The 13,183-nt window shown below is 41.6% G+C and overlaps 2 protein-coding genes across 2 annotated transcripts; both read left to right on the forward strand.

Annotated features, from left to right (window-relative positions):
* The first annotated feature begins 25 nt into the window (after positions 1 to 25).
* LOC127771469 (signal peptide peptidase-like 3) lies at positions 26 to 4,439 on the forward strand. The gene is made up of 13 exons (XM_052297387.1): positions 26 to 1,293; positions 1,379 to 1,649; positions 1,891 to 2,010; positions 2,111 to 2,235; positions 2,431 to 2,613; positions 2,729 to 2,763; positions 2,875 to 3,031; positions 3,115 to 3,168; positions 3,262 to 3,354; positions 3,435 to 3,574; positions 3,725 to 3,795; positions 3,878 to 3,958; positions 4,040 to 4,439. Exons 1-13 carry the CDS (start codon positions 1,117 to 1,119, stop codon positions 4,102 to 4,104), a joined length of 1,572 nt encoding a protein of 523 aa, XP_052153347.1. The 5' UTR covers positions 26 to 1,116; the 3' UTR covers positions 4,105 to 4,439.
* Positions 4,440 to 6,332: 1,893 nt separating this feature from the next.
* Positions 6,333 to 9,794, forward strand: LOC127771479 (protein YLS7-like). The gene is made up of 4 exons (XM_052297396.1): positions 6,333 to 6,494; positions 6,723 to 7,202; positions 7,358 to 7,635; positions 8,594 to 9,794. Exons 2-4 carry the CDS (start codon positions 6,770 to 6,772, stop codon positions 9,389 to 9,391), a joined length of 1,509 nt encoding a protein of 502 aa, XP_052153356.1. The 5' UTR covers positions 6,333 to 6,494; positions 6,723 to 6,769; the 3' UTR covers positions 9,392 to 9,794.
* Positions 9,795 to 13,183: the final 3,389 nt, after the last annotated feature.

Raw genomic sequence — 13,183 nt, forward strand, 5'->3', positions numbered from 1 at the left:
TTACTGCTAGCTACTTAAAGTTTACTACATCCGTCCTAGAATATAATAATTTTTAGCTATAAATCTGAACACACAGTTGCTCAGATTCATAGCTAGAAATATTTACATTTTGGGACGGATGGAGTACTTAAGGGCAGTAGCCAGTAGATTAGAGGATCAGGTTCCATTCAGAGTGTATGAATCGCTGTTGGTTCTTATAGAAAACAAAACTGATTTATGTCAAATTCTAGTGAGAATACTGTGAATTTCATGGTTCCATCTAGAGAATTAGCCCTGATTATAATGTGAGACTTTGCATTGACTAATAAAATACCTGCTTGTTATAACGGATTTCTAATTATATGTCTTAAGTTGTTAGCTTAAAAATACTCAGAAAAAGAACATATAGAATTTACAAGCAAATATCCAACCAAAAAGTTTAAGCCACATGCACAAAAAGACCATTTATCCATCCTTACAAAATCATATCAACTCTAGATGATGTTAGATTCATCATCATCACTAGATTATTTTACATAGTAGATATACGGAAGATGGATTGTTTGGTGTGAAATTCTTGCGGAATTTGTACGAAACTCATAAACCCGCACGTTTACATGGGTAATATAGATTTAGGGACAATTCAGATTAATACCATTTCAAATCATACCAAGTTGTCAACGATGTACATACATTAATTTTTTTCCAAACTTTGATAAATACTACATAAGAAATTCTGTCAAAATTTTAATAATATCATCGAGGTTTATTTTGGATACAAACCCTCAATGAAGTCAGGAATTTATCGTTGGTTTGTATATCTTTAAGCGCGATGTCCACAGTGCAAACTTGGATGTTAGAGTACTTTACGGTGTTCACGTTGAAAGACGAGAGAAAGACGCTTCGATTTAGAGTTGACGGGGCGCGGGAACATAGGGGCCGGATGAATCCACAGCCACCCCCCAGTTATAGTATAGGCAATGAGCGCGGGAGGCGACCGACGCATGCAGCTTCCCTCGTCGGGGAAGACGACGTACGACCCCGACGTACTACGCGCCCACGCACGCACGACGGGACGGCCGGCCTCCTCACCTCGCGCGCTCGCGCCGCGCCGCTCGCCGGCAAATCCACCACGCCATGGCGTTCCCTGCACCCTCCTCCTCCTCCCCTCGCCGCGGCGGCCGCGGCCTCGCCTACCTCCTCGTCTCCGTCCTCCTGCTCGCGTCCCGCGTGCCGGGCGCCGCCGGCGCGGACTCGGAGTTCGAGGACGGCGTCTCGCCCAAGTTCCCCGGCTGCGACAACCCCTTCCAGAAGGTAAGTAAATCGCCGCGTCGATCTCGTCGGAGAGGAAGGAGATGACGATCGATCGTACGTGACGGTGGCATGCGTGTGTGTGCAGGTGAAGGTGACGTACTGGGTGGACGGCGACGAGAGGAGCAGCCTGACCGGGATCACGGCGAGGTTCGGCGAGGTGCTGCCGGCCACCGGCTCCGACGGCGACAAGCGGAAGGCCGTGGTCCCCGCCCCGAAGACCGGCTGCGCCAAGTCATCCGCGCCGCTTGCTAGCTCCATTGCCGTGGCGGAGCGCGGGGAGTGCACGTTCCTGGAGAAGGCCAAGACGGCGGAGTCCGGCGGCGCCGCCGCGCTGCTCCTCATCAACGACGAGGACGGTCAGTACGTGTAGTTTTTAACCGAACGACTGCATTTCCATCGTGCATTGTGCATACCATGAAAGTAATTAACATTGAGAAATTTTATGGTACTTAAAAAAAAATCCTGAGATACCTAAAAATTTGGTACTTAGAGATATCAATGTCTCAGGATATCAAATTTTACACTAAAAATATGGTATCCTCCAATATTTTTTTAAATGGTAAAATTATCCAATTAACATTAGGGTTCTTCGTGTAGATTTGCAGAAGATGGTGTGCACCCAGAACGACACGGTCCCTAACATTGGCATCCCGGTCGTGATGGTATCCCAGTCTGCCGGTCGCAAGATCCTCTCCGGCATGGACGGTGGGGCAAAGGGTGAGAGGCTGAAAAAAAGAATTAGTCTGTCGAGAAGCTGAATTCATTTCTTGCTGCTGTTTTTGTGAACCATATGCTTCTGATTTTGCTTAATTTGCAGTTGACATTCTGATGTATGCGCCGGAGAAGCCGAGTTTCGATGGCGCTATACCTTTCCTCTGGCTGATGGCCGTCGGCAGCGTGGCCTGTGCGTCCGTTTGGTCCTTCGTCGTCGTCGGCGACGAGGTATATCAATCAATCCACAAAAAATACGTTTCAGAAGTTTAATTTTATAAATTACGAGTATTATACGTTTTTTGCAGAAGAAAAAGAGTGAGACAAAATGCATCGATCATGTCACATCACATGCATTTTTCACTGAAACGAATGGCGCGAATTTAAAATATGACTTTGATATGGCGGCGATATTATTTGGTCCAGGATAAGAATGCTCCTACACTGGGTGGAGAAGAAGCTGCTGACTCTGAAATCGTGGAGCTGCAGACCAAAACCGCGCTCGTGTTCATCGTCACCGCGTCGCTTGTCCTGCTGTTCCTGTTCTTCTTCAAATCCACCTGGTCTGCATGGCTGCTGGTTGTGCTGTTCTGCCTCAGTGGTCTCCAGGTGCATGGCAATTGCCTACTCAATCTGACATAGTTTGGTTCAGTTAATCAGTAAACTAACTAATACTGTATAGCTTTGTTTCATATCTTCTCTTGACGGATCCTTTGTTTTTCAGGGATTGCACTATGTTGCCTCGACTCTAATTGTAAGGTGTGATCACTGAAACCATGCAACCTTTTGTATCATCGCACCATTGATTCTGAATTTCTGATAGTACTATTACTTGCTTGCTGGTCTAACTGCTGCAAAGTTGATTGACAGAGCTTGTGATCGGTGCCGCGAAGCAAAAGTAGCTCTTCCTGTATTAGGGAACGTGACAGTGGTTACACTTGTCATCCTACCACTAGCTCTGATCTTCGTTGTCGTTTGGGCTGTACACCAGAATTCACCGTTTGCTTGGGTTGGTCAGGATCTTATGGTATGGTTTGTTGTGTGCACCAGGTACAGTGCAATGATGATTTCCTTGTCATGTTTGCTCATGGATTGTTCCTTTTCATTCAGGGCATCTGCATGATGATTCTTGTATTGCAAGTGGTCCATCTGCCAAATATCAAAGTGAGATCATCAAGAACATATGATGCCTTGGTTTAGTAAATATGGCAATTGTAATCATCTTTTGTACACTGATGTACTTGAGATTATTTTCAGGTTGCAACAGCGCTTCTTGTGAGCGCTTTCATGTATGACATTTTTTGGGTGTTCATATCACCTTTCATATTCAAGAAAAGTGTCATGATCACAGTAAGTTTGTTTCTGACAAAGTGCAAATAATGCAAATATTAGTGCAAAAATATCCTAATCCAATTGGTATGGGCATACAGGTTGCTCGTGGTAGCGATGAGGGACCTAGCCTTCCCATGGTTCTGAAGATGCCAAAGGAGTTTGATACATGGAATGGCTATGACATGATCGGATTTGGGGACATTCTTTTCCCAGGACTACTTGTTGCTTTCAGTTTCAGGTCAAAACCAAGATTTTGTTCTCTGAATCCGTCAATGCATTCAGTTAATATCAGAGTCTACTGGATACTTCTAGTGATCAACTGTTCATTCTCCTGAAAATTTACCGTTATTTTTCAAGATAATATTTACCTACCGTTCTTGAGTTGCAGGTATGACAGAGCAAATGGAAAGGACTTGACTGACGGCTATTTCCTCTGCCTAATGATCGGTTACGCCTTCGGTACGTAATATTATCCGCATTTCTGAATCACAGAAGAACAAAATCATTGATATCAATTATCAACACTGTCATCTCAATGCAGGTTTGTCATGCACATATGTTGGCCTGTACCTAATGAAGAGTGGACAGCCAGCTCTCCTCTACCTAGTCCCATCAACACTAGGTATCACATCGATTCCTCTGCTGAGATTTTAGTACAGAAATCTTGAGCTCCAACACCTGTTTCTTCTCTGAAATTATGCAGGAACTATTGTCACGCTAGGTGCGAAAAGAGGAGAGCTAAGTCAGCTCTGGAATGCTAAAGTATAGCTTGTGAAATATTGATACTTGCTTGCAGTCTTGCAGCATTGTACTAGTTAGAGAAGCGATCATTGATCTGTATATGAGAATATCTGATGGTTGTTGGTAAATATATCATGCCAACCATCTGCACGAACTTTGGTTAGATTTCTTTTTTCAGTGTACACTTACCATGAATGGTGGTTATTAGTGCGAAGCAGTATGCTCTGGCTGTAAATGTCACGGCTGTGATGTAAATGTGAACAGAATTATATTCTGTGTCTTGATGTGTTCTTAACTGGGTGTAATATAAAAAATCCACTTTGTTTCAGAAACTTCAGATGTTGCTCAAGTATCTGTACTCCGGTGTTCCTTTCTTCTCGACTGTAATTTCAAGTGTCGTCAAATTGAACTTTACAAAAGGGCAAGAGATCTGCGCAGATCCCAATGCTCAGTAGGTTATCTGCATTGCAGTCATCGTACGATAGCACATGAACTCGACCGTAAACGCTAAGATAGTGCATGGGTGTCATTACGTTTGATTCTTAGCAGTTTGCAAGACCAAGTTCTCCACGCTCCCCTTTCATTTTTCGCGCGCACATTTTTTAAACCGCTAAACGGTGTGTTTTTTAAAAAAAGTTTCTATATGAAAGTTATTTTAAAAAATCATATTTATCCATTTTCTTAAAAAATTAGCTAATACTTAATTAATTACGCGCTAATGGACTGCTCCGTTTTCCGTGCCGGGGAAGTGTTTCCCAACCAAGAGTAGCGAACACATACAACATAGTAAATCAATCGCGATGTTTAAACGTTGAAAAAGGTCGAATTTTCTACAAAATTACTCCCCCCGTGGTTAGTTTCGTTTTGAGCTAACCAACTTCCAAAAAAGAAAAAATAGAGGGAGTACAAACGATGAACGGGCCAAGAATATTGGATCTCTATATACTCCCTCTACTTTTTAAATAGATGACGCTATTAACTTTTACACACATATTTGACCATTCATTTTATTTAAAAATTTAGATGACGCTATTAATTTTTACACACATATTTGACCATTCGTTTTATTTAAAAATTATGTAAATACATAAGATATATATCATACTTAAATTACTTTTAATGATAAAAAAATCATAATAAAATAAGTATTAATTATTGAAATTTTTTTGTCAAACACGTGTTAAAAAACAGATATAGTATGTACACCTCAGTCTTTAAGAAAAAGATAAATGCGTATTTTGAATAGATATTCAGGTTTCATTGCTAGAATTGAGTATGAGTAAAGTCTATCACCGGTCCCTAAACTTGTATCGCTGTGTCATCCCGGTCCTTAAACTCACAAATCAACCGTTCAGGTCCTCAAACTTATTCGACTGTGTCATCCCGGTCCCTAAACTTGTAGATCACTCGTTTAGGCCCTCCAACTTGTTCAGTTGTGTCAACCCGGTCTCTAAATTTAGATTTGAATATCATCTGGGTCAAATAGGACGGTAAATACTTCATATTTAAAAATAATTCATAACTTTTTCATGTGAACTCTAATGAAGACAAACTTTATATCAAACTTGTAGCCCTCGACGCAATCTACAACTTTGTAGATGAATTTTTTTTATTTTAAGTCATTTTTTGTCCCAAAATGTAATTTTAAAATTAAAATTTCAAAATATATAAACATGCAACAATATTTTGTGACCCTAAACAGTTTTAATTCAAAAACTTTTCAACTACAAAGTTGTAGGTCGCGTTGAGGGCTACAATTTTGATATAAAGTTTGTCTTCATTAGAGTTCAAATGAAAATGTTATGAATTATTTTTTGATATAAAGTCTTTAGACCGTCCTGTTTAGGGACCGAGGTAACACAACTGGACAAGTTGGAGGACCTAAACGAGTGATATGCAAGTTTAGGGACCGAGATGACACAGTCGAACAAGTTTGAGGATCTGAACGGTCGATTTGCGAGTTTAAGGACCGGGATGACACAACGGTGCAAGTTTAGGGACCGGTGATGGACTTTACTCGAGTATTTTTTATGGAGGGAGTACATGTATGGACAGATACTGTATGAATGATGTATGTATTGTATGTTCGTACTGTACAACGCACCGGATGTCCAGAGTCGTCCGATCCCCATCCAAGCGCGTGGAACAGCACCAACGTGAATGCGAGCGTGAGTGGATCAGTGGAAATGTATGTTCGCATCTGCGCGTCGAGTCCAATTTTGTGAGCGAAAACAACCCTTAAGATTCAGAAAATAGCCCATTTTGGGCCCTCTAGCAGTTCTTCCTTCCGTTCCTTCCCTCTATCTATCCTCCGCCTCGTCCTCGCCACGCGCGAAGGCGGCGTCGATCGGTTCCCCCATTTTTCTCATCGATCCCTCGTGGCCTCCTCCCCGCCGCCGCGCCACCTCGTCTCGAAGGTATTCTTTGTCCCCAAACCGCCTCCTTCGCCGACGAGCCGGTGTAGGGTGGAGATCCGACTTGTATTTCATTTCTTTTTGTTGGGATGAACTCCTAGGCCATAGCATCCTTGGATTGTCTAGGGAGTTCTGCTCCGGTCTTGTTTGTTTATGTTTTGTGGGGAGGAATTTTTGTGTCGAATTCTTCTTTGCTACTACGCGATTAATCCGTCCTTTCTTGGTTTGCAGATTTCTTTGATGCGTGGTGGCAGTGGCGTTTGGATCTTGGTGCCGCCATGAGTCCGCCGGGGAGGAAGGCCCCGGCCGGTGCGGGCGGGATCCGTCGGTGGCTCTCCACCGTCGTCGTGTCGGTGGTGGCTCTTGTGCTAACCCTAGTAGTGATATCGCTATCGGTGGGCTCGTCTCTGACCGGGGCATCGCTACACGAGTACCTCTTTGTCAGACCTAGTGATTCATCCAAGCTTACTGATGGGAACATGAATGGTACTGCCGTTGGTGTTCCATTACAAGAGGAAGTGTTGCAGGGTGGCAAGGAAGTACCCGTGGAGCACGGTGTTCAGAGTGGCGGCGTGAATTCGAGCGAGACGGGTGAAATCGATACCAAAGTACAAGATCCAGCTGTTACCGATGATACCGCGTCAGTGCCTGATGAGGGAAATCTCCCTGTCTCATCGGATTCATCCGACAATCTTCAGAAGACTAATGAAGGTGCGGTGTTAGTACACTTTCCTGTTTGTTTTCTCGGCAGCACTGACTAACATGAATGAGATATTGTTTTCTTGCTATTGTAGTGTAATGGCTTGTTTGATTATTCATGATAATTGAATGACTGGGATAAAAAACGGTATGGTGTGATTGTACAGGTAGCTGTGATCTATACCATGGACATTGGGTTTTTGATTCTTCTGGACCACTATACACAAACAACTCTTGCCCGATCATCACGCAGATGCAGAATTGTCAAGGAAATGGTCGACCTGATAAGGATTATGAAAATTATAGATGGAAACCAGAACAGTGCATCCTACCACGCTTTGATGGACCAAAGTTCCTGGAGTTGATGAGAGGCAAGACAATTGCATTTGTTGGTGATTCAGTCGCCAGAAATCAGATGGAATCCCTCCTCTGCATTCTGTGGCAGGTGCTGATACTATTCATGATTTTCTTTTGGCCATATGATTAGTTAAGCTGATGACAAGTTGCCCATTACTATATATGACAATTTTTTGTTGACCTGGATATTGATTATTAACTTAAAATACTAGGCATTTTTGTTATTCATGTGAGTTAGGTTTGTTACAAACTTGTGGATGACACCATGAATTTTTTTATATAGTTTTGTGATGTTCATAACAACATTATTTCGATTTATTTAAAATAAATGGAGAAGGGGTCAAAGTCATTTGTTCTACATGATTTGTTTTTAAATTGGTGAAATCTACTTATTTTGTAGTACATCTGTCAGCCAAGTTTTTTCCTCAAGATACTGCAACTGTATTGGCTGGTGTGGGTTCAGTTGCTGGATTATTGATGTTGTCTGATATCAACTAGAGAAACCAATGCTGTCCTGTTGCAATCTGACACTGTACCAATCCTATGGTTTCTAGAAGAAAGCTGTTTTAGAGTTTAGATTTCAATCAGCTCTTTATTTTCTCAATGTGGACAAATTTAGGATATTGCAAGATTAGCCTATTGAAAATGCCTACCAAAGCATCAGAACAGCAGCTAATAAGCAGAAGAATGCAAATCAATGTCCTGTAGTACATGATAGTCTTTTATAGATAAGAAACTGTATGAGTTAGAATTGCTTTGTGAACTAATAGCATACCTTGTGGTCTCACGTAGGAAATTTTATGAAGATTGAAGCAGATACCATGTTTATTACTTTTCCTTATCATGCAGCAGAGTCTTGTTTTTCAAACATCTGATTGAGAAATCTTTTGTCGTTATATAGTGGAACACATCTGGTTGGGCTTTCCTCCTTACAGTAGCAGAAATGTCTCACAAAGATCAACCTATACCTCTTTTCCTATGTTAAATGATTTTGTAGGCTATGTCATTAAGAGACATGATCTGTTCTTTTACCTTCTTTTTGGCAGGTAGAGGCCCCAGTAAACCGTGGTAGCCGCAGGATGAGCAAGTGGATTTTTAGGTCAACCTCAACAATTATCGTCCGCATCTGGTCGTCTTGGTTAGTGCACAGGTCAACTGAAGCTGTGGGGTTTGCTCCTAAGGGTATAGATAAGGTTTTCCTGGATATCCCGGATGAGACCTTTATGGAATTTATCCCACGTTTTGATGTGCTTGTCCTCTCCTCTGGGCACTGGTTTGCCAAACGGTCTGCTTATATCCTGAATGGCAATGTTGTTGGAGGGCAGCTCTGGTGGCCTCATAAAGCTGGAAATATGCAGATCAACAATGTTGATGCTTTTGGTATATCTGTTGAGACATGCCTAACTGCTCTAGCTACCAATCCAAATTTCACAGGTATAGCTATCGTGCGCACATATTCACCAGATCATTATGAAGGTGGGGCTTGGAATACCGGTGGATCATGCACTGGAAAGACTAAGCCCTTGGATGTGGTGGTGAGGAATGGATTCACGGACACCATGTATGGAAAGCAGGTTTCAGGGTTCACAAAAGCAGTGCAGAATTCTGGGAAACATGGTTCCAGGTTGAAATTGATGGACATCACTGAGCCCTTTGCCCTGAGGCCTGATGGGCATCCTGGTCCATATAGAAGTACTGACCCAAACAAGAAGACGCAAAGAGGTCCAGATGGAAGGCCTCCACCTCAGGATTGCCTACATTGGTGCATGCCAGGACCTGTAGATACATGGAATGAGATGTTGCTAGAGACCATACGAAGAGAGTTCGAGGGAGTGAGAAGCTGAAGAAAAACACTCGTTGGCTGCTTGATTTCTATCATGTGATACGACCTGCAAAAACTAATTAAGCTTCTAGCATTGGTGTATACCTCATTACATATCGTGTTGTTGTTCTCCCACAGATAGGAAGGAAATATAGCTTTTGGTTGGACAAAAAAACAAATTGTAGGCATGTTGTCAACAGTCGGGATAGAAGTACAGAGGGGTAGACAGTTAGAGAGAGAGAGAGGTTATGATGGATGATACTGTGCAATTGATCTGTATCTAGTTTTTTGTCTGACACATTCTTGGAGATATGATCCGTTGACGAATTTTGTGAAACTACATATGATCTCATATCTCGAGCACCTGTCAATCTATGAGGCAGATGCTGATTTTGGTTTATAACAGATGAAAGAGGACTTGTTCACACGGTTCGCTTCCTGCCACTACAGTTTACACCTCTCTTAAGTTTTATGAACTTGTTCATAGGGACTGTTTGATACAATTCCTATTCCAAGGATAAAGTGGAGCTAAGGAGCCGCGAGAATGCTGCTTTACTCTCGTAATGTAACTTGTGGAGTATATTATCCATTGGAGCGGAGGTGGGAAGCGGCGTGAATGCTGCTTTTACCGTAAATTTTAAATATATATTATCTAGGGTTTCGAAAATATTTGGTACAACTCAAACTTCACGGGATAAGAAACATATATTCTCTCCGTTTTATATTATAACTTGTTTTCTTAGTTAAAGTTTTTAGTTTGGCTTAGTTTATAGAAAAAAAATAACTTCTACAACACCAAACTAGTTTCATTAAATTTAATGTTGAATATATTTTGATACAATATTTATTTTGTATTAAAACGTTACTATATTTAGCTACAAACATTATCAAATTTAAGAGAGTTTGACTTAGAAAAAGATTAAACTGATTTATGATATGAAACAAAGGGGAAACTAAATGGCCCCCTAGGGACCGGGCTCTGTTCGCAAGAGCTGTTCCCAACCTAAACAGTATGCACGGAAAATGGAACCGGTCCTTTAGCATGTGATTAATTAAGTATTTGCTTGGGAACCGGCTCTTGCGGACATAGCCCAAATCGAGTAGTGTGTTAGTTCTAGGCCCAACGTTTCTACGACTAAAAGCCTGCCAGAATATGGCCCAAATTTAACAAAGTTCTAGGACGAGATGGGCTCAGTTCAGAAGGAAGTCAGAAACACACCTCCCCTTCCACTTCCACTTCCACTTCCACCGACGAGAGCGACGCGGCGGCGCGGCGCCGGCTGCCCACACCACACACTCATCCCTGCTCCTCTTCCTACTCCCCGCATCCGCCATGGCCCATGGCCAATCCCTTGCCCAGTTGCCCCCGTGCCTCGCCGTCCCGCTCGCCCGCGTCCGGGAAGCCATCGTCGGAGGGGGGTAACTCAATGCGACATAGGTAGATCTGCAGGCGCCGTGCTGGGACTGCGAGGAGACGGCCGCGGCGGCGGCCACCTTTGCCCCGCCTCGACGGGGAACCTGCTCTACGTCTTCTCCAGGTCCCCTATGCGAACTTTCCACTACTATTTCGACTCTTCGTGTATTCGTTAATCCTTACCAAGTTACCGTAACCTAAAATTATGGTAAAGCATCATCATATTGTTTTTTTTTTGTACATACATTTTTCGCTGTAGCCGTTTTGGCAGAATAGATTGGACTTGATGGCATTACGGGGTAGCGAAACTCTTGAAGCATGTTCATTAAGCAAAACATGGATGCATATTGTTACTTGTTAGGTGTTCACTGTTTGTATTATAATGTACATCGATATATATTGTTACTTGTTAGATGTTCACTGTTTGTATTATAATGTACATCGATATATCTTGATGTGCATATATGTCAATGATTCCATGTATTCTATTTCATGGAAATTGAACCTAGGAAGTCGCATTTTTCCACTACGCTTTAAGCTGGCCAATAAAATTTTACCTACATTTCATCGATATATCTTACATGTTTTTGTTGCTTGGATCAGATTGGCTCATCCTGCTGCAACAGTTGCATTCACCATGAAGCCACAATACCTCCTACGCCGTGAATCCTCCTACTATGCCTAGCCTATAGCAGAATGTGAGCCATTCTTGCTTGCCTCCCTTTTCTTCTATTCTACAATGGTACTTGTGAGTATATATATTTATTCATGTGGTCATGTCTCAGGGGGATAAGTTAAAGATTAGTTGTTAGTGACACATTCATAATATCTTCCCAAGGTCCATAAAATATGCAATCCTTTTGGTTTCTATTTACAGTGGATGAAGTTGGGTGCCTCTTCAGTTCTTTACTTTTTTTTGACTGAATTTTTGTTGTCGATTAGCAAAGGATAAGCTTTCAGTATTTGAATTGTAATAGCAGTATAGGATTTGAGACCGCTGGCTCATGATGTAAACTCTGTACTGCAACGTTCTGCAGGCAGGATTAGCTTTTCTTGATGGAAGTATTTTAAACTCTGAAAGCTTGAATACTTGCGTGGTAATCACAGAACTACTTGGCTACTACACTGGCTGTTCTCCCTCAAGACATAAAAGGTTAGGGTTCGTGCATTGTAATCCTATGTTTTTAGTTACAGAAACTTTCCTTTTTAATTGCCATAATTTTACTTACAAGAAGCTGGTGCATATAGGACTTTGTATGAACTGTGCAGAAAACTGAAAGCCACTCTTCGAAAAGTGAAACTGTCCTCGAAAAACAAGTCTGATGGAAATAACCTATCCTATAAGTCTGATTACCTGGAATAGTTAGCATCAAACGCTATGCCTTATTACTCAAGAGAGGTTAAAGCAAATAATAGGGTAATGCACTAATGTACTAGTCTTTCAGAGAGTAATTAACCTAGAGAAAAGATGACAGGTTCAGTTGTTCAAGAACTGTAAAGTAGAGAATATTAATGTAGTTCCTCATGAGTTATCTTTTTGAAAGGGAAGCAATCTGGTTGCTCTCTCACTGCTCTGAGAATAAAGTTTCAATTCGCTCCAACCAAATTATATTCCCATCAAGACTTAGAAGAGCTTAAACTATTCTCTTGTGACCCTTCCCGAGTCAGTAACGTCAATTGATCCAGGAGGAAGATAATATAGTTATATCTAAGTAGTTATCTAAGCTTTTGATCTAATCTATTAGGTTAATCATATATGCTTGGAATATGCCACATTGCCTTTGGCTGTATATTATCTGCTTCTCAAGATTTGTCCTAAAGATTACTGGTCCAGACATTGGTATATAAAAAGTATGAAACAACTCTCATATATTTGATCCTTGTTTGGACTTAGGGGTGTTTGGGTGAGAGGGACTCCCTCTCACCAAAAAATAAGTCCCTAGGGAGTGTTTGGGTGAGAAAGACTAAACTTTAGTTTGTGCAATGGTACCAATCACTGGTGCTCCTTGCTCTTCTTTTGAGTGACCATGTGAACTGTGTGTTAATTATCTAGGTTCTACTAATTTCTTTTAATGTTGGACCACTTCTTGTGAATGTACTATGTCTGTACCTCGGCCTTTCCATTCTGACAATGAATTGAAACGTGCGACGAGAAAAGTCAATAGAAGCAAATAAACACACGTGCTTCAAAAATACTAGCAGAATGCGAAAACTACTGCTCCCTCCGTCCCAAAATAAGTGCAGTTTTGCACTATTCACGTTCAACGTTTGACCGTTCGTCTTATTTGAAATTTTTTTGTGATTAGTATTTTTATTGCTATTAGATGATAAAACATGAATAATATTTTATGTGTGACTAAATATTTTTAAATTTTTCATAAATTTTTCAAATAAGACGGA

The sequence above is a fragment of the Oryza glaberrima genome, chromosome 1, assembly GCF_000147395.1.
Source record: "Oryza glaberrima chromosome 1, OglaRS2, whole genome shotgun sequence".
Classification (NCBI taxonomy): domain Eukaryota; kingdom Viridiplantae; phylum Streptophyta; class Magnoliopsida; order Poales; family Poaceae; genus Oryza; species Oryza glaberrima.

Coding starts and splice junctions, on each gene's coding strand:
- LOC127771469 (XM_052297387.1), top strand. CDS start 1,117: ATGGCGTTCCCTGCACCCTCCTCCTCCTCCCCTCGCCGCGGCGGCCGC. Junction 2,614..2,728: donor TCTGCCTCAGTGGTCTCCAG/GTGCATGGCAAT, acceptor TTTGTTTTTCAG/GGATTGCACTATGTTGCCTC. Junction 3,032..3,114: donor GGGTTGGTCAGGATCTTATG/GTATGGTTTGTT, acceptor CTTTTCATTCAG/GGCATCTGCATGATGATTCT.
- LOC127771479 (XM_052297396.1), top strand. CDS start 6,770: ATGAGTCCGCCGGGGAGGAAGGCCCCGGCCGGTGCGGGCGGGATCCGT. Junction 7,203..7,357: donor TCTTCAGAAGACTAATGAAG/GTGCGGTGTTAG, acceptor GTGATTGTACAG/GTAGCTGTGATCTATACCAT. Junction 7,636..8,593: donor TCCTCTGCATTCTGTGGCAG/GTGCTGATACTA, acceptor TCTTTTTGGCAG/GTAGAGGCCCCAGTAAACCG.